Source organism: Ambystoma mexicanum, chromosome 9 (genome assembly GCF_040938575.1).
Source record: "Ambystoma mexicanum isolate Mex_15411 chromosome 9, UKY_AmexF1_1, whole genome shotgun sequence".
NCBI lineage: Eukaryota > Metazoa > Chordata > Amphibia > Caudata > Ambystomatidae > Ambystoma > Ambystoma mexicanum.
Window position 1 is genome coordinate 439,964,882 of NC_090931.1, and position 22,975 is coordinate 439,987,856.

Genomic DNA, 22,975 nt, shown 5'->3' on the forward strand with positions numbered 1-22,975 from the left:
CTCAAGTTTCCTGGTCATGGTTTCTGTCTTGCTTGAAAGGGACCATTGAGCTGCATGTATTTTCTTCCCGTCTGTCCCCTCCTCCTCCTTTGTGGGCCTGGGGCAGATCTCAGCCTCTCTGTTTGTGGATGGGCCCATTGGGCTTATCAGGCCCATTTCAGGGTCAGTTGTGAGGTGGCTTAAGGCCTGTTAAGCTTCCTCTGCAGACGTTAAGCATTAGTTCACCCCTTCCACTTCAAACTGTAGAGAGAATGGGTAGCCCCATCGATATCTGATTCCCTTGTCGCGCAGTCATGTCGTGAGGGATGGACCAGTGTGAGGTTTGAGAGGTCTTGGTATATTGCTACCTTGGAGCCTTCGAATTCCACTTCTCTGAGCTGTTTGGCCCTGTTCAGTACCTCCGTTCTGTCCATATATCATAGGAATCTTGCCACTATGGATCTGGGTCCATTTCCGTATGGACGGCCTCCGCTGTGTGCCCTTTCAAGCTGCACCAGGGCCTGTACCTTTTGTTCGACCTGCCTTGGTGTTTCCCTCGCCGATTCTTTCAGTCCGAGTATCCGTATGTTATTGCGCCTTTCCCATTTTTCGAGGTCGTCCATTTTGAGCATGATTTGCTCTTCTGAGTTCGATTTTGGTTATCCTCGCGTCAGTCTCATTTCTACCATATCCGCGTTCAGTTGATTATGTTCGAGGCCTTCGACCTTACTCTCCACCGTCAACATTCTGCCTGTAAGGTCTGTTAGGGATGCTTGAATGTCCCCACCCCCTTAGGGCCTTTATTTCTGCCAGTATGTGGCCTGTATCTTCTTTGGTTGAGAACACTGACCTGCATCTCCGACGGCGTGTCCTTTCTTGGCTCCCCAGTTTTCTTTGCCATTGTCTCCCCCTCTTCCCAGTCCTTTTCCACGTTCCCCTGGTTCTGGCTTCGCACTCTCGTCGCGGAAGTCTGTTTCTGGTTTTCACCTGTCGGGGGTCCTATGTGCTCCGGCAGTGTCTCTCCTTTCCATCAGTACTCTGCGTCGTTCCCTTGGGCAGCCGCTTTAGGGCTAGTTTATTGCCAAGATGGTGTGCAGACAAGATCTGCAGACCCAGTTGCCTCTGGCTGTGGGCTGCACCTTTTTCTTCTCAAAAGCTTGGGTTATCTCCTTTGGGCTCGGTTTAGCTTCGGGGGGGTCCTCCCGTTGCCCCCTTTGTGTTTAGGGGTGTTAGCGCTCTGCTCTAAATGGTGCACCTCTCTTCCTCTTCCTTTAGGTGTACTCCTTGATGTGAGGGTGTCTGGCGGTTATCCCTCCCCAGGCTTGGATTCTCCCCTTCAATCGCCTCCCTGGGCTGGTGTCACAGGGGCTGGAGGTGTTTTGTGTGAGCCTCCACTGTGTCGAATGGATTGTTCGGGGGCTGGGACGCAGGGGTGATTGGAGAGGGGGGGGGTCAAGTAAACGGCGCACAGGGACGTACCTGGGGGTGTTATCGCAGCCGGTGCGTCTTCTCCCTCAGGTCGAGTCTCCCACATGGGTTGTTCCACACATCCTCCGATGCTTGGGTTCCCTCTCGCTGCGATGTTGGCCGCACGATTTCAGCAATTTTGCTCACCAGTCGTGTTCCTCTGTATCGGGTCCCCTCCTTTTCAGGCCTCACAACTTCGGCTCCTCCAGGGCTGCTACGCGGGTGCCCACCTCGCAAGTTTCTGCTCCACGGCTGCTCGCTCGGGGCACCGGTTATCTCCCACAGCTCTCTCCTTTCCTCCGGGCTCACCCAATACGGTGCTTCGTCAGGTGGGTGCCCGGGCTCAACCTCTCAGGCCTGTTCCTTGGTGCTCTGCTGTCAGGTTATTCCGCTCTGCATTCTGCAGGGTCTCGCTTTTGGGCCACTTTTCCAGGCTTCTTTGATTTGCACAATTGTCTTTTCTAGACGTATGGTGTCAGATGTAGCTTTCCCGGGCCATTGTGCACCATCTCCTCTCTTTCTTGCTGGAGGGAGCGGGAGCTGCAGGCTTAGTCGGCCATCTTCCCTGCGCCCCCTAGTGGTTTTCTAAAATATTTGTAAAGAAGGCAAAGACATTATGCCACCTTAAATTTCAGTGATGGGCAAGTAAACGGTTTTAATAATATCAAAATGCATAGATGCAACTAAATAAATTGTTCTTTGATGCTTACCATCCATATTAAAAAGTACCAGTGCATTAGTGCAAATTGCAGTTACTGCACTTAAATACCACCATTGAGAAAAAAAGAAGGGTAGCAGAAACTACCAATGAGATGCAAAACAGTTTCCTTAAGAGGCCGATATTACAGACCTGCTTCACATATTGCAGTTGCTTGTGTGATTGATCTGACTAATCTAGCCAGGAATAGAGGTTTTAAATGCTTCTTCTACAATTCCAAATAACATGGGCAGATGAGTAAAAAAAATGGACAATATTTACTTACATACACACACACACACACACGCGCAATAACATTGGAGACCGCATTGAAAATGTTCATCCTGTGTATGTTTCCACACAACAAAATAGCTATCATTGCTATTCAGAGATAATATTCAAATCAGAATCCGGACCAGGCCTGCGATTTGGATACCAACCTTTACTCCCTTGTGACAAGGCCTTCACCCAGACTGCTAATGCACTACTGTGCATATAGCAGCACATTTCTTATCTACACACAACATCTTGCACATAAAAGTAATTGTACATATAGACAGACTGTAGCCTACTATAATTGAAATAGTGGTGTCAAACATGGCCTAAATATTCTCCCTCCAAGAGATAGTTATGGGTTATTAAAAATGTCAAAAAATGTACTTTTCTCTTCGAATGAATGTTGTCTTCTGGTACAATCTAATGGGGATCCCTAAATGGTACCTTGACCTCCCATGGGCTCCCTCCACCCTAGCCCAGATTTCCCTAATCCTCAGGGCGTTAGCCAAGAGTAGAGATCTGTAACCCCTACTGTCTGATCTCCTTAAGCTTTTGGTTATGGCCTAAAGGCTGAGGCCTTTTCGATCGGTCGTTCCAAGACTTTTAGACCTTTGTTTCCCAAGGATCTTATCCATATGGGTTTGTCTCTTAGCAGACGCCCCCCTCACTCTGACTCCTGCTCTGTCCTCTCCCTGATCTTATCCCTCCTAACTCTACCCCTGTTCTTCTACTCTCTCCTTGTATCTCTACCTCTGGTCTTCCTAGCTGGGCCACCTCTTCTCGCTCCCGCCTATCCCCCCTCTCTTGTCGTGTCCCCTCTTTTCTCCTTGCACCTGGCATCCCTCTCTCGGTTCCCTCAAGATTACCTGGTTCTGTGTATGTGTGCGCTACTGATTTGTAAACCCTGATGACATGTGTGCAAGTCTAATTTTCAGCATCTGTTTGGCATCCCTTGCCTGGTCTGCTCAGAATGATTTCACTCTTGGCCTTGTCATTGCTACAGTCAAGGGGCCAGAATTCTGTTTGCAATAAGAGGTGCAGGATCTGAGATGTAGCAAGAGGATCTGACCAATGTTTTTGGTGTTTTTATTTTCCTTGTAAACCCTGAGTAGTAGAGAATGGAATCCTTAAAGTGAAAGTAAATTGTGTTTTTTGTATCCCCTCTACAGTAGTTCATCTGTCAGAGAGAACAGTTTTGTGGAAAAGATGAAGAAGACAGTAAGTGGACATTTTTCTCCCCTTCTCCTTTACATGCTATGCTCCTTGATTATATGTATGAACACTATCCAGATATTTTCCCAACAGAGACGCAGTATCCTCAGCAATAGCCATTTCATGAAGTTTCCCCTGCAGGTGTCTTGAACAGCATCCACTTGGATTTTCAATGATTCTTGGTAAGATGTCCATCTGTTATTTAGGAGAGGCTTGACCGCTCATTTTCTTCTCATAAAATTAGAGTTCCAAGTACAAATGGAAATAAAGCCCAGCTCAGAGGCCATGATTATCTTTTCTTATCTGCTGCAGTGTCCTTCTATTGGGATGATCTGCCCTTCTCACAGGACAATCGGGAATATGTAATCCTACATGCTACTGCAAAGTGGCTGCCATTTGCTTCTGGTAATGCCTCCCTAATGTAAAAAGAAAACTGCAAACTTTCATGATTAATGCTGATTTTGACAGACACCTGGGGTGCATGATACCTGAAATTAAACACTAGTGAACTCATGGGTAAACCTACCATTGACACTGATGATGGCATACTTCCTAGACTTTTTATATTACTTCCAAGTTATGCCTGCAATCATACCGTTATCCTTTTAAAAAATAAATCTAGATCCAATGTTGGATAAACTACTATGGGGAAAAAGTCCCCCATGGATTGCGTTAGCAACATTGAAACTACACGTTTATGAGGGAGGGCTTGGTGTACCAGATTTCAAGCTGTACTAGTCTGCAGCACAATTTCAACATGTGATTTTGTGGTGGGAAGAGGATGCATTAGGCTTACTGGGCAGGATGATGAGAAAGATAGCTGTTGACCACAGGCTATTGAATGTGCTTTGGGCAGATCCACCCACAATTAAATCCTTCCCTAAATCAGTGCGAACGATACATACTATATGGTACAAGTTGGATGTGCATTAAAAAGATTATCTGTAGTCTCGCATGATCTCCCCCTGTGGGAGCTGGACCCCAGATCAATCACAATGGAGTTCAACGCATCCTAGTGTACACCACACAACCAGTAAATAAGACCCACCTGAACCAGAAACGGGTGATGATCTAGCCACAAGGGAAAATGGGAAATACGCCTGACCATTTGCAAAACCCAACAAAGATGACAGCGACATGACACATATGACAATTATGCCAATACTCCCAAATGTCTCAGGAGGATAGCTCAAGGGCAACGCACTAGTCTTGGAAGCAAGACGATGCAGAGACACACTGATTCGATCCCCGGGTCCGTGCTTAGAAACCTCTGGGTATTAAGCACGTTATAAATGACCCATTACAATTGCAAAGGTCATGCCTACCTTGCACCTGCATACCCCAGATCCTAGGCAATCAAGTTAATGCTCCAGATTAAAGTCCACCCCAGCCTATAAAGGAAAAACCATCTCCGAATACAACAGTCCAACAACCTGTAAAGGAAAATGGATACAGAGATTGAGAACCCTGCCGAGAGCATTCAGCACCCTCAAATACAAGAGGAAAAGTCCACCTGATACCCAGCACACTAAAGTTCAAATAAAGTAAAAGCCCTTAACGATACCACTGTCCTGTGCAACCCCGCACCCACAGTCCGCTGGCCCCATGTCTGAACTGAAACCGTACTCCCTAACAAAGGCCACCACATGAAGACACCTCACAATCTAAATAACACAAGGCCTCACAACCTAACTCGACCTATGGGTCACGACTTAAACAAGACAACGACAAACAAATGACACACAGGCCTAAAATACATCTAACCAAGTTCGCCCTTCCCACACCCATATCTTGTTGGATCCATCAACCCCTCCACAAATGAAAGTCGAGCATTTTTAGATTTGTTGAAATGCTCCGGCACTGGCTGCACACTACCAGGGCTTACCAATCCCCATCGAGGTACACCTCAAAGTACCCTGGAGCTCATCCTCTTCTCAGCTAAAGACTTCAGCAACCTGCTGGGTCTCTCTTTGAGGAAACCCGAAGTGACGCTTCGCACATGACCTTGCACAGTACTCCCAGCTGTCTGAACATCCTCAGTGTCTGGGAACCCACTGCCCAATACCTCCAAAGAACTGTGCACCGGACAACGTCCGCACGCAGAGCATCATTCCACTCCTTGATGCTGCTGCGTTCCTTCCCCGCTAAGTGATGTCATCATTGCACCTCCAGTCCTGAAGAAGGAAAGAACTCCCAGCCATCCAATATCCCCAGCAGACTCTCGGTCCTGTAGCAGCTCTGTGGACTCACTGCTGAGTCCATCCAACCCAGCATAAATGGACGCCACCTGCACCTGACTCTTGATGAGTCCATGATAAATTGGAAAGTCTCCACCTGGTTTTCCACAACAACAAAAAAGACTTGTGCCTGGGAGTCTGCGCTGCCCAGAACTGCTACTTCGCCTCAAACACTGCCGCATGACCACCCTACCCTAGTCACCCTTGCTCCTAGGTGATCTGAGCGCCCGGCGCTCTCCTCAACCACCTGCTCCTTAACTCTTGCCAGACCTGTTGGCTTAGGTCCTTTATTGCTTAGGTCCTTTAGTCTCTAATAGCACACCACAGCAAGAACATTGGTAGCTAGCACATTGGTACCTCACACCCTCATCAACTCACCTTCCAATTGCCGGCACCAACCGTCCAACTCAAGACCCCAGAATTGGAACCCTCCCACAGCCACACAACACCAGTGGTTGGGAGCGGTGCTCCTCTACTTTAAGTTTTACTGTTCCTATACTTTCTGGAATTATTTAATTTTAAAATAAGTAACATTCCCTTAAACAGCCAGTGTTTGTTTTTGGGGGGGGCAGAGCGGGTTGGATTGTGCTTAGGAGGGGTGTGGCGATGGGGTTTGAGAACAGCGGTTGCAGGCCAGCAGGGAACATAGTTCCACTACTTCGTTTCGTACACTTTGCCCACTGATCAACACTGTATGCCCTATAGCACAAGACCCAAGTCACTACATACCTAGGACCATGTACACCCAGGCCCAAGTTGCCACTTGGGGCCAAGTACACCCATGCTATGCCCAAGCTACTACAGATTATCATTTCAATATTTGTGGTCAGAAAAGGTGGGAGGCAAAATTACTCCAAATACTCTTGAGAACAAAATGGTTTTATTTTCATAACTTTACTGTAATATGCAAACCTAATGAAACCAAGATGATAGGACTATATTTTCAGATGCATTTGTGTATATGCAACATGATTGTTTGGCATATTGCTTTAAAAAAGTATGATTTTATTCTCATTTTATTAATTATTAAAAATCGTATAGCAGTCGAATTTGGTATCAAATGGAAGAGGGAGTCTTTGATCTTTAAAACACATGGTTTCATGTTCATAGGTCCTGTTCAAAAGTTGGAATATTACTTTATTTCTGCAAATAAAGTCAATGGTAATTATGTGCTGCTTGATAATCGAAGCAAAGATGCATGCCTTAACTTGCACTCTAACAGGGTTCATTGTTCTAGTTGCATTAGTACCACACATGCTGGGTTTTCTGGGAATTGATGATTTAACAGGTCGCGCTAAGGACCCGGAGGATAGCTCAGTTGCAACACGTTTGTCTTGGAAGCAAGTCAACGCAGAGCAACACAGGTGCAAATCCCGTTCCTGGGCCAGTATTAAGCACATTGTAAAATATTAAGTAAGTACATTTGCACTCTTTGAAACTGGCTTGTAAATCGAACAGACCATTACCATCAGATGGTTATCTCTGATCACTTGCAGCCAGCAACATTTGAAGCTGAATTCAATAACTGGTTATCCAAATCAATAAAACCTTTGCTTCTTTTTTTTTCTTCAGTTGTATCATTTTTAATTTCAACATTATTTTATATAATTTAAATGGAATGTATTGCAGGATTCTCTCTACTTACAAATTAGATGTACTCCATTTCAAAGTGAATAAGTTCGTTTAGAAAATCACAGGTGAAGAAATTGTCTTTTGCATTGTTTGACATGCACATTATCACAGTACAGGCTGGGTTTATTTCCTTACTGATTCAGATTGCTTATTCGGCCCTTTTTTAATTTTGCGATGTGTAGTTCAATTTTGGCAGATCCAGTTCCTCCGACTATACATTCCACTTATTCACTCCTATTTACTCTCGGGTGAAAGTTACTCAAAGGCACAATATTTTGAGTGTTATCTCTCAGGTGCGCAGGTGATTACTCCATCCTGCATGTGTAGCTTTGTTGTGGGTGCGAGTAAGAGAATAAATCATGAAGAAAATGTTAAATTTCTTCCTGGTGCCTCCCTAACTTAAACTTGAAACAATATCCCTAGTTCTGATGCTTGTTAATCTGCTTAGATTCACATGCTGTGCATATGGTCCGGCATCCAGTGGTAACCACAGAGTATTGCATCTTGTCTTTCGGGGACCGAAAGGGGACGTCGGCATATGCGTGTCTGAAACACTATCCCTATCGTGACGTGTGTAGTACCCAAAATCCCTCACGTGCCGAGGTTCCTCAGATTGTTTTTTTCTGCCCAGATAACTGGTCGCCCTATAGCAGAGCTCTTCATGAGACATTGTTTATCTTACCGAATTGTCGGTTTAATCCCCGTTAAGTCACTTTGCCCATCAAGAACATCTTCGACGAAGACTACGGGGGAATCCTCTACGGCTGTGGGTTCCGGCGCCTAAGATCCGGCGTTCGGACTTCCACGTGGTCGGGCCTTCTGGCCGGCCTACACAGTAGGGAGAGTGGGCTCGGGGTTTGCCATACTGTTAAAAATTATGTCTTTCCTCTTTTCCAATGCTTTCCTTTTTGGTCTGGTCACCCTTCCCTTCTGCTATGGAAAGGACTCGATTTAAATTCTGCCCTGTGTGTAGGGTCAGAAATCCCTGGAAAGACGAGCACATGTCGTGTAACGCTTGTCTCCCCCTAGAGCACGACGAGAAGTGGTGTTCGGCGTGTAAACTCCTTAGACCTAAAACCCTTAAGGAGCGCCGGTTGAAGCGGTGGGCTGCGTACAGAATGTCACGCGTGGAGCCTCCCTCACCTGCTGTGACACCAGCCAAAAGTGACGGGGGTACATCGGATGACCAGATGTCCAACGCGGATGTTCTAGACCTTGAGGCGGACTATTCTAGGGCTGCCACGCCAGTCCCCGACCCTTCCAGGCTCGACTCCGGTCTTGCTACAGGGACCACACCCGGTGACAGGGGCGTACAATCGCACCGCACAAAGCACACAACCCAAGCGCCCCCCTCGACGACTTCGACGAAGAAGGCGAAAGCGCCAACGGGTCCGCCGGAAACTTCGGCGGCGCCCACGGATCGGTCTGATACGAAGCCTTCCAGGCATCCGCAGCAGCGCATGACAATTGGACATAACAAAAATAACAAGGGCGATACTCCGCAAACTACACGCGCCGAAGTTTCAGAACAAGAAACTTCGACGGATTCCAAGGTTTCCAAGGCCCGTACTGGCCCGAAAACTACGAGTAGGCCTCTACCCGAGAAGCCATCGGCTGGCCCTTCTGGAGCCGCGGAAGCCATTTTCACTGCCGACACATCATCTGAGGCGTTGTCTCCCGAAGATTTGGTGACCATCCGTAAAAGCATCAATAGGATTGCTACGGCGGTGTGCCTAGTACCGGTTCCGCCCACAGTTATGGGCCAATCCGCCGAAAAGTTTTCCACGGATGTGGAAAACGATCCCGAAGACTCTTATGAAGAAAACCAGGTACCCCTCTCAAGCACCCTGAGGAGATCCTCTCAACGCCCTAGGGCGCAGAACATGGTTCCTACTCAGCTAGGTCCATTTGGGTCATCCAAGTGGACCACGGAACAATTTGAGGGGTGTATGGAACGGCTGGAGCAGTTTTTCAGGGTTTCTGATCAACCTCCGCCGAAAAAAGCTCTGGTAGACCCTAACCCTCAAACACAAGATGTCCAAACACAAGATGTCCAACACCAAGTTGACTATCAAGAAGATGTCCAGATGGACACGTATAGAGACATCTATACAGAAGAAGAGGAGTCTCCTTTTCTGGACAACTATGGGGAAGATCGAGGAGCAATGGACAACTTGGAGGACACCCAGCAGGATGATCACAACTGAGATAGAGTCTGCCTCGACTCTTCCCCCATCCACCCCGATTCGACAAGCTTCCCCGGTGGATGATCAATTGGCTTTCAACAACATGTTGAAAAAAGCAGCTGAATTCTTTCAAATTGCCACGCTTGAAGCCTTGCCCGAACAAGATTTTGCGGAGGTCATTATTAATGAAAAGCCTCCGGCAAGCCAGTCTATCCCTCTCTTGAGCTCTGTAAAGAGACGGCTGGCCCCTTCCTTACTCACACCCGCTCAGACTAGGGCAGTGAATGCAAGGGTCAAAACTTTTCCGACCCTCCCCCACCGACCCGCTTTATATCAAAGGACACGCAATACCAGACTCGCTGGTGGTGACCAACACTCGCAAGAGAGCAGGGGTTCCCCTGGCCACGGGAGAGTCACCCCCGGACAAGGAGTCCAAAAGGTTGTATGCCTTAGGCAAACGGGTTACGCCGGCGGCGGCCTATACCGTCCGGATTGCCAATAACACAACGTTGCTGGCAAGCTACGTCGACGCCCAATGGAACCTACTCCAGGAAGGCCTTCAAAAGGTTCCGGAACCAACCAGAGCCAAGCTTCTCGCCAATGTCTCAGAGGGCAAACTTGTCAATCAGAATGTGGTAAAGAATACCGTGGACACCGCAGAGACAGCAGGCAGGTCACTCGCCCAGGGTACTCTCCTAAAGAGGCACGCGTAGCTGCGCACGTCGGGCTTCAGGCCTGAGACCCAGGCCTCCATTATCAACAAACCCATCGAAGAGGCCAACATCTTCGGGAAGGCGGTAGACAATGCATTGGAGACAGCCAAGAAGGAGCATTAGACTATTAAGTCGCTGCACCACATTTCCCAGAAACCCTCTTCACAGAGGGGCAGTAATTCTCGGCGGTCCTTTCAAGGACAAGCCCGCACCGCTCAAAATAATTTCGGCACGGGCAACTTCAACTCAAGTCAACCTGCTGCAAGCCCCACTTACTACCCCCAGAGGGGTCAGAAGCGCAGAAAGAATAGAGGCAGAGGCTCCAATTCCAGAGGAGCGTCAACTTCGAGTCAGAAATGACCACCAAGTCCAGGTCCCCTCCCATGTCTCCCCGGTCGGTGGGCGATTAACATCTTTCCTCAAGGCATGGCAGGGGATAACTTCAGACCAGTGGGTCTTAAAGACGGTCGTCCACGGTTACTGCGTGGAATCCGCCCGACCTCCACAGTTCAGACCGCCGAAACATCGACGCCTTTCACCGGAACATCTGCAGATCCTGATCCAAGAGGTGGAAGCGCTGCTGGGAAAGGACGCCATAGAAGCCGTCCCGATTCTTCAGGTAAACGAGGGTATCTATTCAGTGTACTTCCTTGTACCCAAAAAGGATCTCACCATGCGTCCTGTTCTAGACCTGCGCCCAGCGAACAAGTTCATAAAGTCCCAGAAGTTTTGCATGGTAACACTGCAAGAGGTGATCCCATTGCTAAAACAGGGGGGCTTCATGACATTGGATATGGAAGATGCATACTTTCATATTTCAATGCTGCCAGCGCACAGAAAATTCCGAAGATTCATGATTCAGGACAAATGCTACCAGTTCAAGGTACTCCCCTTCGGCATAGCCTCGGCGCCAAGGGTGTTTACCAAGGTCCTGGCAGTGGCAGCAGCACACCTGCGCAGACTTTCAGTTCCAGTTTACCCTTACCTCGACAATTGGCTCATCATGGGGGACTCGTTCGGCGTTTGTTTTTCTAACACCCAAAAAACAGTAGACCTACTGTTCAGCCTGGGATTTTCTATCCACGAAAAGAAATCCAGCTTAGTCCCCAGCCAAGTAAAACAGTTCCTGGGGGCTCTAATTCGTACGGAAGACGGTCTAGTCTTCCCTTCCAGCGAGAGGGTTCAGAACATGCTCTCTCAGGTTCCTCGGTATGTAGCCAGTCGAGAGGTGACGGTACGCAAAGCTATGCGTTTGCTAGGGATGATGGCGTCATGCATATACTTGGTCCCCCACGCGCGGCTGCGCATGCGTCCCATGCAAGAGTGGCTCAACAGCCAGTGGTGTCAGGTCAGCGGACAATGGGAAGATCTGTTAGTTGTCTCGCCAGCCCTCGTTCTCTCTCTACAGTGGTGGTCGAGGGAGAACCTCTTGAAGGGGAAAACCTTCACCACCCCTGCAGTGGAAGCCACTCTCATGACAGACGCATCTCTCACAGGGTGGGGGGCTCACCTGCTTCAACAGACAGCGCACGGAGTGTGGTCCCCTCAGGTAGCATCGACCATATAAACCTACTGGAGCTACTAGCAGTGTTCAAAGCATTGAAAGCCTTTCAGGAGCAACTGCAAGTGAAGACTGTGCTGGTCCTAACCGACAGCACCACAGCAATGTATTACCTGAACAAACAGGGGGCACTCACTCTCCAGGGCTATCCAAGCTGTCCCAAAACATCTGGATAAGGGCTCTCAAACACAAGATGTTCCTGATATCCCAACATGTTCCAGGGGAACTCAATCTTCTGGCAGACGTACTCAGCAGAGATTTTCCTCTGCCAGGAGAGTACGAATGGCGACTGCACAAAGACATTGTCTCCAACGTATTCGCAGAATGGGGATTTCCAGAGATCGACCTGTTCGCTACTCAGGAGAACGCCCAATGCCAAGATTACACCTCCTGGAACCCCCAGAACCGATCCAAGGGGAACGGTCTCTGGATAACTTAGTCGGGGAAATTTGTCTATGCTTTTCTCCCCCGACTCCCCTTCTGAACAAGATAGTACACAAGATGCACCAGGAACCAGTCACCATGATTCTGGTGGCTCCCATGTGGGCCCGCCAACCTTGGTTCGCGCACCTGATGGAAATGTCCCTCTGCCCACCAGTCGAGCTGCCCTGCCCGTACAACATGTTGTCTCAGGACAGGGGGGAGACTCTGCACCCATGCCCACAAACTCTGAACTTAGCAGCCTGGCTCCTGAGGTCATAGAGTTTGGACATCTGCAACTCCCTCAAAGATGCATGGACATACTGAGGGAGGCAAGAAAGCCTAACACACGTTATTGCTATGCCAGCAAATGGAAACGTTTTGTCATCTGGTGCAGTTCCAAAGGGGTCAATCCCACTGATTGCTCGCCTTCACACATTGTGTTATATCTAACCCATCTGTTGGACTCTGGGTTAGTCTTCAATTCCTTAAAGGTTCACCTAGCGGCGTTGTCAGCCTACACCACGTCACAGCAGAAGGTGTCGTGGTGGAAAATACCTGTGATTTAAAGCCTTTATGGAAGGGGTTAAAATAATGTATCCCCCCATCACTCACCCAGCCCCTGGGTGGGATCTAAATGTGGTTTTAACTAGGCTCATGGGCGCATAGGCCCTTTTGAGCCTATGCATAAAGCTAGTCTGAAAGACCTGACTTACAAGACAGCCTTTCTAGTAGCTATCACTTCTATCAGAAGAGTTCTATCAGAAGAGTTGGCGAACTACAGGCTCTCTCGGTTTTGGACCCCTTTGTTACAGTCCACAAAGATAAGGTAGTTCTGCGCACTCATCCCAGATTTCGAAGTTCCATGTGAACCAGTCAATCGAACTACCCACGTTCTTCCAGAGACCTACTAACATGGCCGAAAGAAGCCTTCACACACTGGATGTGCGCAGGGCAGTCATGTTCTACATGGATAGAACTAAACCACTGAGGAAAACTAAACAATTCTTTGTTTCAGTGGCAGCTGGTAGAGAAGGGGATCCTGTCTCTAAATCAGCAATATCAAGGTGCATTGTCAAATGCATCACACTATGTTACACTCTTGCAAGGAGAGAACTGCCCTTCAAGCCTAGAGCACATTCTACTCGAGGCACTGGGGCATCCATAGCATTCATTGCAAATGTTCCCCTAGAGTCCATTTGCAAAGCGGCAACCTGGAGTTCTGTACACACCTTTACAAAACACTATTGCCTAGACACTCATTCTAGGTCTGATTCTCAGGTGGGACAAGCAGTACTAAGACATCTTTTTTTCTACTGTTCCTTCTCACAACCCACCTCCAACTCCGGGTACTGCTCGCTAGTCTATGCACAGCATGTGTTTCTAAGCAGATTAACAAGCATCAGAAGACATGCATTTCTTACCGTAAAAGCATTTCTGATTATTGTATCTGTTTAGATTCACATGCGCCCTCCATGCCTCCACGCTCGGGGTGGAAGGAACATAGACTTATTACTACTTACTCTCTTCATGTACTTAGCCTTGGGCTCCCTCATGGCAGAAGAAATACAATCGGAGGGACCTCGGCGCGTGAGGGATTTTGGGTACTACACACGTCACGATAGGGATAATGTTTCAGACAAGCCTATGCCGACGTCCCCTTTCGGTTCCCGAAAGACAAGATGCAATACTCCGCGGTTAACACTGGATGTCGGACCATATGCACAGGATGTGAATCTAAGCAGATACAATCATCAGAAATGCTTTTACGGTATGTAATGCATGTCATCTTTGGTACTCGTTATTCATCTGCCATACGCTTAACAGCTCAGATTGCAGTTTTTCACCATCTGTTTGCTTCAGGGAAATAGTCTTGAGTTACATTAATTTTGACGCATGTCACCTGTTGGAGCTGGTGAGAGCGAAAGAGTGAGAAGCCACTTCACTTTGAAGCTGGTAGGAGCCAATGTCTCAAGACCCATCGGAACAGACCTTAATTGAGACTACTGAGGAGTTGCTATTGGATCTCGCATACCCTGACACAACTATATCGAAGACAAACCTGGGAAAAGTCAGAAGGGTAAATACTGTGAGTAAGCATCTGCAAGAGTCCCAGGTCATTTCTGGTTTATGAATTTTGGTTTGCTAGTCCTTAGAAATGTTATGTTTAAATTCAGGTAGCCTGGAGGGTAAGGAAACTAGACTTTCTTTGGCCCCCTTTTGCACTTTGTAGAATAGGAGTTCACAGAGGTGGGGTTGGAAGACCGGTCTTATAAGAGGAGGTGTTCAGTGTCTATGATGTGAAAAACCTCATGTGAACTATTGGAACCCTGGAAAAGACACGGGTTGAGTTGGCGATACCAGGCTTTTTTTTTTTATTATTTTTTTTTTATTTATAACTCAACACAGGAGGATATACCTTTTTTATTTTTTAAATAAAGTTTCTTTATCACTTATAGAGAATCATGTAGATCCTATAGGAATTTACCCAACCTTGTTTCCTTTGTTGTGAATCACGAATAAAGCCATTGTAAGAACACACAACCAAGGTGTGTTGGGTCAATCCTCAACCCTTCTGTATACAGTGGGCTTCTAGTATTCAGAAAGCTATGATTATGTATTCATGTTTTTATGGTCACCACAAAGTGATAAACATATTGCCTTCTATCCTCTTCGGGCGGCCATGGTCTAATTTGTTTAGAAAAGGATTAATACCATTAAGTAGATGTTTTTTTTTTTTTTTGCCATCAGATCTGCTTGGGTTCCGGTTTTCTGTGGGTAAGGAACAACATAGCCTCATTAGTACATGTCGCTTTGGGAGGTGTAGGGTCCCACTCCTAATTCAGGGAAAATTGGAATGTTAATTGAGAGATTTCATAGGTGAAAGCGTATGCACTCCTTGTAGCTGTGATGGAAGACCTTGTCACGTCAACTTATCGAGGCCTAACATTTGGATTGCTCAATGGTTACATTGGTTATGTTATGGAGGCTATAGTACAGTGCACACTTCTGCCACATTCATTTGGAAAAAGTGACAAATATGCAGGTAGGAGAGGTCTCCCCTCCTCTACACAGTGCATATTTATTTTGTTTTTTTTGGATTTGTAGAGCGCACTACAGCCCACAGACGAGGCTCTATAAGGATATTTACGAGAGCTTGCTTGAGGGTTACAGGAAGCGGCCCATGGACAGATGCTTAATACAATTTGCTTGGTTACAGTTGGGATGGTTACATGATCAGAGGTTAACATCGTATGATACAGTGGATGGGCGAATGAATGGTAACATATACATTGCATAGCAGGACAGGCCCATTCATAATACAGTAGCAGGGCGAAGACATACAGCCTAGCCTAGATTCTTTGGCCTTGCGGAGGGCTGAATGAGAGCCGATCGTCCTAATCTGGGCTGGGAGGGTGTTCCAGAAGGTTGCCTCCATGGTTGGGAAACTGGAACCTCCAGCACGCACTCTGCCTGTGTGAGGAACAATAATACGATTAGCATATGCAGACCTAGAGGGTCTGTTTGCGGTCTGTTTGGTGATCCTTTGTGCTAGGTACATGGGTGCCAAGCCGTGAAGACATTTATGTGTAAGGGCAAGTGTTTTGAAGACAATCCTTTCTTAACGGGTAGCCAGTGTACCTATCTCCTGACCCCAGAAATGGGATCCCTGCATGAGATACCTGTTGCGGCCCTTAAAGCATTATTCTGAGCTATCTGGAGTTTAGCCAGATTCTATTGGGAGGTCCCAACAAAGAGGGCATTGAAGGGGGTATTGAAAATGACATAATGAATCAAATGAACAATACTTTTTATCTGCCCTCCTACATCTTTTCCTCTTCGTTCCAGATGTAACCACAGTCTGGTTACATCTGGTGGGGGCACAATATGCCACTCTTCAGTCAAGCCTTGGGCCCATAAGACCATTAAGTGAAGATGAGCGCTGTACAACAACTGAATATCATCGTCTAAAAATATAAACCAAATAACTGTTACCAAGGGACTTAATTGATCTGAAAATGTTATCAACATTGTGGGGCATTAGTTTTCAAGATCCAATGTATTCAATTTTTCCAATTCTGAGCTTTCGTGTAATAATGTAAATGTTTTGTCCACTGTTGTCATGACCTACAGGTGTGCTGCATAACTGTGAAACGTTTTTCCAAAAGTATTTTTTTCAAGGGGACTTCACATGTTTGTCACACTTTCCTAGCACTGTTTCAAGGCCAGATAAGTAGAATTATACCAAGCAGTAATGTGGGGCAGTTTGGGATGTAGATCAAGGGAATATGTAAGAAAAATGGTATATCATTGTCTGTGTGGTATATTTGAGGTTGACTGAAGATCCTTCACCAGCGGCCGAAAGAATAAGAAGTTCAATACTTTGCTTTGCTTTTAGAGCTTTAAATTTGTAATTCTAGCTGTGTTGTAGCTCATCAAGAAATGTAAATGTGTCAATCCTTCATATTTTTCAGATGCAGTTATCACAACTGCTTCATTGGTGTATACATTTAAAAATATTTTTTTCGGATTCAAGATGGCCGCCGGCAGCGACTAGACGTGCTGACGGCGGCTCCCGCAGCTCGAGGTTTCTACCGGGGATCCACCACCCCCCGAGGACAGTCAGCACCAGCGGAGGACGTCACTTGTGGCGGAGGAGGCCCGCTCGAGCGAGCGGCGGGCGGGCGGGCATCCCGGCCCGCGGAAGGGAGAGTGAGAGGAGGACTTCGGCCCTGCGAGAGGGGGCGGGCCCGGCGGCGACCACTTGCGGGGGGACGGCCTGACGCCTCGAGGAGGAGAAGGAGCTCCGAGCGGAGGACGCGGAGGCCTCGGCCTGACTCTCTGGAGCCGTGTCCCCGGCTCGTTTGCAGCGGGAGCTGCTGGTGGACTGGCCATGCGGCGGCTCCCTGAGAGGCGGGAGGGGGGCCCCCCCCCAGTACACGCCTAGGACGAGCAGGTGAGGAGCAGGCGGGGCCCCGGGCGGGGGGCCGAGGACGGGGAGGCGGACCCCCCCCGGGCGTGACTGGACCCGCGGGGCGGAGGCCCGGTCCCGGTGTTGGCGGTGTAAAGCCCTGCGGGGCGCGGGGGGGGCAGTCGGTTGCTGGGCCTTTCCTCCCCTCCCCCCACCCCAAGGGGGTGAAAGCAGCATCGGGGGAGGTGGGACCTCCCTGGCTCCGCGGTTTGGGGTCGTCCCTCTCCGCGGGGTTGGTGGCTACCGGAGGCTGTGGCCTGACGTTCGGACTTTCTGGAGCCGCGCCCCCCGGCTCGTTTGCAGTGGGAGCCGCCGGTGGACTGGTCGTGCGGCGGCTCCCTGAGGAGCGAGGGGGGGCCCCCCAGCATATAACAAGGACAAGGAGGTGGGGAGTGGGCAGGTCCCCGGGCAGGGGGCCGAGCAGTTGGTTGACCGAGCCTTTCCTTCCCCCCCATCCCCAAGAGGGTGAAAGAAGCATCAGGGCAAGTGGGACCTCCCTGGCTCAGCGGTTTGAGGCAGTCCCTCTCCGCGGGATTGATAGCTACGCCCGGTTGGCGAGTGGTGGGCGTGCTGGGGGGCGCTGTCCTGCTCTCCCGGATTCCTGGGTCCCTCGTGGCCCCCAAGTGAGACCGAATGCCCTCGAGATCCAGGGGTAGGGCCCCGCGCACTGGACAGGGAGAGGGAGTCCCCTTGGGCACCCTTCCCACCTTGTGGTCTACAGCAATGGAAGTCAAGGGCAGCAGCAGTGAAGATACTGAGCGCCGCGTGGCATCTGGGGCACCCGGGAAGGCGGAAGATCGGGAGCCCCTGACAAGGGGGGACCTCAAGGGTGAGATGCACGCCCTAGGAGAAACTCTGGCAAAGGCCTTCCAAGACCAGTTTCAGTTGCTGAGGTCGGACTTAAACACGGCCCTTGGGGAGCTGAAACAGGAGGTTGCCCAATTAGGCGAGAGAACCGACATACTGGAAAGGGGCCTGCAGGAACTGGAAAGAGATGGCACAGCCAATGGAGAAGCGATCGATCGTCTGGACCTAGCGACCCGCAACTTGGAGACCCAACTGAAGGACTTGTAAAACAGGTCGAGACGGGTCAATATTAGAGTGAAACTCCTCCCTGAATCTGTTACGGACAGGGATCTGAAGGGAGTAGTGCAGAGTATCTTTATGGACCTGCTGGGAGGAGAAGACCGCGAGGCTATAGAACTTGATAGGGTGGGCCGGCTTCTCCGTGGCCCTGGTTCCAAGCCACGGGACGTTTTGGCTGCGTTCTCACGATTCGGCCAAAAAGAGGCAGTTCTGCGTGCGGCAAGGCTTCGCGAACCATTGCATTACAAGAGCCAGGAGATCTCGCTATTTCAAGATTGGCGAAAAGGAGGGCAATGCGCCCGGTTCTTAGAGCTCTTTCGAGGAAAAGTGTCAAGTATAAGTGGACCTTCCCGTTTGGGTTGGTGTTTGAATGGGAGGGCGCCCAAAGAAGGGCCACCAGTGTTCAGGAGGCGGCGAACATTATCCACCTGGACCTTGGGGACTTGGAGGGGGATACTGGAAGTGTCCGGTCTGCTCCAGGAGACGGAGCCAGACCGTGGGTATGGTCTACGGTGGGCTCTGACGCAAAGAAGAAGTCGCCGCGGAAGCGCCCTCAGGAGGGGAGAGGGAGGCCCGCACAGGGAGGAGATGGGATCGGTCCTCGGACAGGGGGGGGTCCCTGCTGAGACGGTTTGCCTTGTATCGTAAAAAGGGGGTGGTGGGACAATGGGCTATCACAGGATTCGGGGAGGGGGGCGGGGGTTGCTCTTCTTGGATCACGCAAGGACGGATGTGTCCAGAGAATGGGGGGGTGGGGGGTGGGGGATGCCTTCCAAGTTGGGGTTAGGAGGGCAGGGGAGCGGGCAGGTGAGGGGGGGGCGGGTGTGGGATGGGGGAGGGGGGATGGGACAGGGGGGGTGTGTGTGGGGGGGGTGGGTCGATACAGTACATGTTCAGGAGGTTTTACCCTAAGAGCTCGGTAGTTGAAGAGCCACTCTGCGGGGAGGGGTGGGGCGGGAGGGGAGGCCCCGGGGCGGGTAATGGGTGGGGAACTCTAATGGGGCGGTCTATAGATACCCCGGTAGGGGGGCTGCTGATGGCCCGAGATGCTCGGTTGTCATTTACAAGTGGCAAACACATAACGTGAGGGGACTCAATTCCCCCCTCAAACGTACAAAGCTGGAGCACTTCGTTAGATCCCATAAACTGGATGTGCTGGCCCTGCAGGAGACCCATTTGAGAAAGCGATATCAAGCTCGGTTGCGGCTCGGGGGCTATCCCCTGATTTACTTTGCGTCAGGCCCCGCGAAGAGGGGGGGTGTCGCCCTTGCCTTTGGAAGGGGAACGGATTTTCAGCTTCAGGAGGTCCTGCGGGATACTAATGGGAGATATGTGGTGGTAAGGGGGACCATAATGGGCTCGAGCTACACTATTGGGTCAATATATGCCCCGAATGTGGGCCAAGACCAGTTCTTGCGGGAAGTCCTAAACATCGTCGAGAATTTTGCTAGGGGCCAAGTGGTTCTGATGGGGGACTTCAATCTGGCCTGGGATAGGCTGGGAGACCGCTCCAGAGGGGATGAGGGGGGGGGGGGTGGGTACAGTGGCCTCTCCGCAGCTGAGGGAGAGATGGGCAGGGGCTGGCCTCCGCGATGTCTGGCGGTCGCTGCGGGGGAGCGAGGAGGGCTTCACTTTCCTCTCCGATGTCCACCGGACACAATCACGGATTGACTATATCTGGGTATCTGTCAGTCTGGTGGAAGCGGTGGAGGCGGTGGAGGTGGGGCCCCTAGGCGTGGCCGATCACAGAGTTGTGGAAATGGTCCTGAGGCTGGGAAGACGTAAACCAGGAGTGTGGGGTTGGAGATTCCTGGGAGAGCTGTTGAGGGACCCTGTGATATGTAGGGAGCTGGAGGACAGGATCCAGGGATTTTTCCGGAATAATGCGACCTCAGACACGAGTCTGGGCACTAGATGGGACGCCTTTAAGGCGACCCTTAGGGGGGACCTCATCGCCCTTAAGGCGGAGAGAAATAGGCGGTTGAGAGGTCTGGAGGCCCAGCTAGAGGGAGAGGTGGAGGCCGCCAGAGTCCAACTCCGTAATACCCCCACGAGGAGGGCCTTCAGGGCGTATAGGTTGGCGGAGGGCCAACTGGGGATTTTGAGAAACAAGAGGGCCGAAGAATCTCTGCTCAAAATGAGGCAGACCTTTTATGCCAAGGCCAACAAGGCTGGCTCCATGCTAGCTCGTCTTCTGCGGGGGCAAAGGGAGAGCAGGGTAATTACCGCACTTAAAGACCATGGTGGTAGGCGTCTGACCCGGGCCGGTGCAATTAGGGAGAGATTCGTGGAATTCTATGAGGCCCTGTATTCCTCTGAGGGCCCTTCCCCTCAATTGCAGGAAGATTTTTTGAGGAATTTAGAAATCCTGCAGGTCTCTAGGGAAGTGGCAGAGGAACTGGGCCGCCCCATTTTGGAGGACGAGGTGAGAGCAACTATTGCTGCTCTGCCCTGTAATAAGGCGCCGGGCCCCGATGGCTACCCGGCCACCTTCTATAAGGCGTTCTCCCATCTTTTGCTCCCGCAATTGACCCAGCTTTTTAATGCATTTCGCTCAGAGGGCGGAATTTCCCGGTCGATGGAGGAAGCCAAGATCACCCTTATCCATAAAGCGGGGAAAGACCCTGAGGATTGTACTTCTTATTGCCCGATAGCCCTCATTAACACCGAAGCCAAGGTCTTTACTAAGATTCTGGCTCGGCGTCTGGAAAAACATCTTCCACATCTGATCCACCAGGATCAATCGGGTTTTGTTTTGGGTCGACAAACAGCGGATAACATCAGGCGGGTGGCTCACCTGGTTGAAAAATCCCGTAAAACGAAAACCCTGGCGATTCTTTTGGCGCTGGACGCCGAGAAGGCGTTTGACCGGGTTGAGTGGTCCTTCCTATTCCGGGTTATGGAAAAGATGGGGCTCGGAGAGGGCTTTATCGGTTTTGTTGCCGCTAACTATAAAAATCCCACATCACGCATCTTGATCAACGGGGAGGTGTCCAGACCTTTTGGGCTCCAGAGGGGGACGAAACAGGGATGTCCCCTCTCCCCCTTGCTATTTGCCATATATCTGGAACCCCTCCTGTTGGCTATCCGTCAATCAACGGAGATCAGGGGAATCCCATTTGGTGGAGTGCAACACAGGGTTGCGGCCTTTGCCGATGATATGCTGCTCACACTTACGAATCCGAGGGAGTCCCTTCCGGCTTGCATAGCTCTGTTAACTTCTTTTGGCAGGATATCGGGCCTGCGGGTTAACTTCCAGAAATCGGAATTGATGAATCTCTCTCTGGGGGAAGTGGAGGCGGGGGTGGTCAGGGACCTGTCCCCTTTCAAGTGGAGCCCCTCCGGGCTGCGGTATTTGGGGGTAAGGATCACCCCCTCATTAGCGGGGTGGTATGGAGCAAACTATGAACCGATTCTTTCAGCCATCCAGAAAGATTTACGGCGGTGGGGGGCCCTTCCGGTCTCCTGGCTGGGTAGGGGGGCAGTACTCAGGATGGTGATACTACCTCGGGTGCTCTACCTCTTTCAAGCCATTCCCTTGAGAGTCCCGGAGAATTTCTTCAGGAGATTGGATAGAATGGTTAGAGACTTCGTTTGGGGGGGGGGGGAAGAGATCTCGTGTGTCTAGACAACTACTCACTGCCTCTAGAGATAGAGGAGGTTTGGCTTTCCCCGACTTCCGTCGCTATCACGATGTGGCCCAGCTCAGAATACTTAGGGAGTGGTTCTCGGATGAGTATAGGAAACATTGGGTGAGGATGGACAGGGCGGTGGCTAGGCACCACTTGGGGGAGGTCCTCTGGCTCACGCGACGGTTACGACCCGCCCATATTTATCTAAGCGATATCACGAAAAGTGTAGCTGAATCCTGGGATCGGTCGGTGTTAAGATGGGGGATTACAACGTTTCCCTCGCCATTTACCCCTATCTTCCGAAACGGGGACTTTACTCCTGGGATGGAGAGAGGAGTTTTCTTGGCTTGGGAGGAAGGGGGGTGTAGGACCCTGAGGGATATGTTTACTGAGAAGAGGGTGAAAACATTTGTGGAATGCAAAGAAGAGTTTGGTTTGGGGGAAAGTGAGCGACATCGGTATTTTCAAATTAGGCATTGGGTTATGTCTCCGACTATGAAGCAAGCAGCGATTAGAGATCTAACCCTCTTTGAAAGATTCTTAACAACCCATGAGGGTACTAAGGGGCTGATCTCCGATATTTACAAACAACTTGAGAGAGGTAAACCGTGTACCAACTGGGCATACATGACAAATTGGGAAAAGGTCACAGGGGTACGCATGGGGCGAGCTGATGGGAGAAATTATGGGCGCGGATCCCTGGGCTTGCGTGGGCCATTCAGGTTCGGGAGGTGTGGTACAAATGCTTGGTGAGATGGCATTACACTCCGGCCCGTATTCACGCTATGAACCCTGCGGTCTCGGGGGAATGCTGGAGAGGGTGTGGGGAGGTTGGCACGGCCTCACATATTTGGTGGGATTGCCCCGTCATTCAGCCATTCTGGAACGATCTCATGAAGGCGTCC

The 22,975-nt window shown here is 50.0% G+C and overlaps 1 protein-coding gene across 4 annotated transcripts in view; it reads left to right on the forward strand.

The window, feature by feature from the left end:
* POR (cytochrome p450 oxidoreductase) overlaps positions 1 to 22,975 on the forward strand; it is a 964,880-nt gene that overhangs the window by 440,553 nt on the left and 501,352 nt on the right. For all 4 annotated transcript variants that reach the window (XM_069614934.1, XM_069614935.1, XM_069614933.1 and 1 more), the window contains one exon: positions 3,589 to 3,637. In XM_069614934.1, the coding sequence (XP_069471035.1) occupies positions 3,589 to 3,637 (49 nt within the window). The remainder of the gene's footprint in view (positions 1 to 3,588; positions 3,638 to 22,975) is intronic.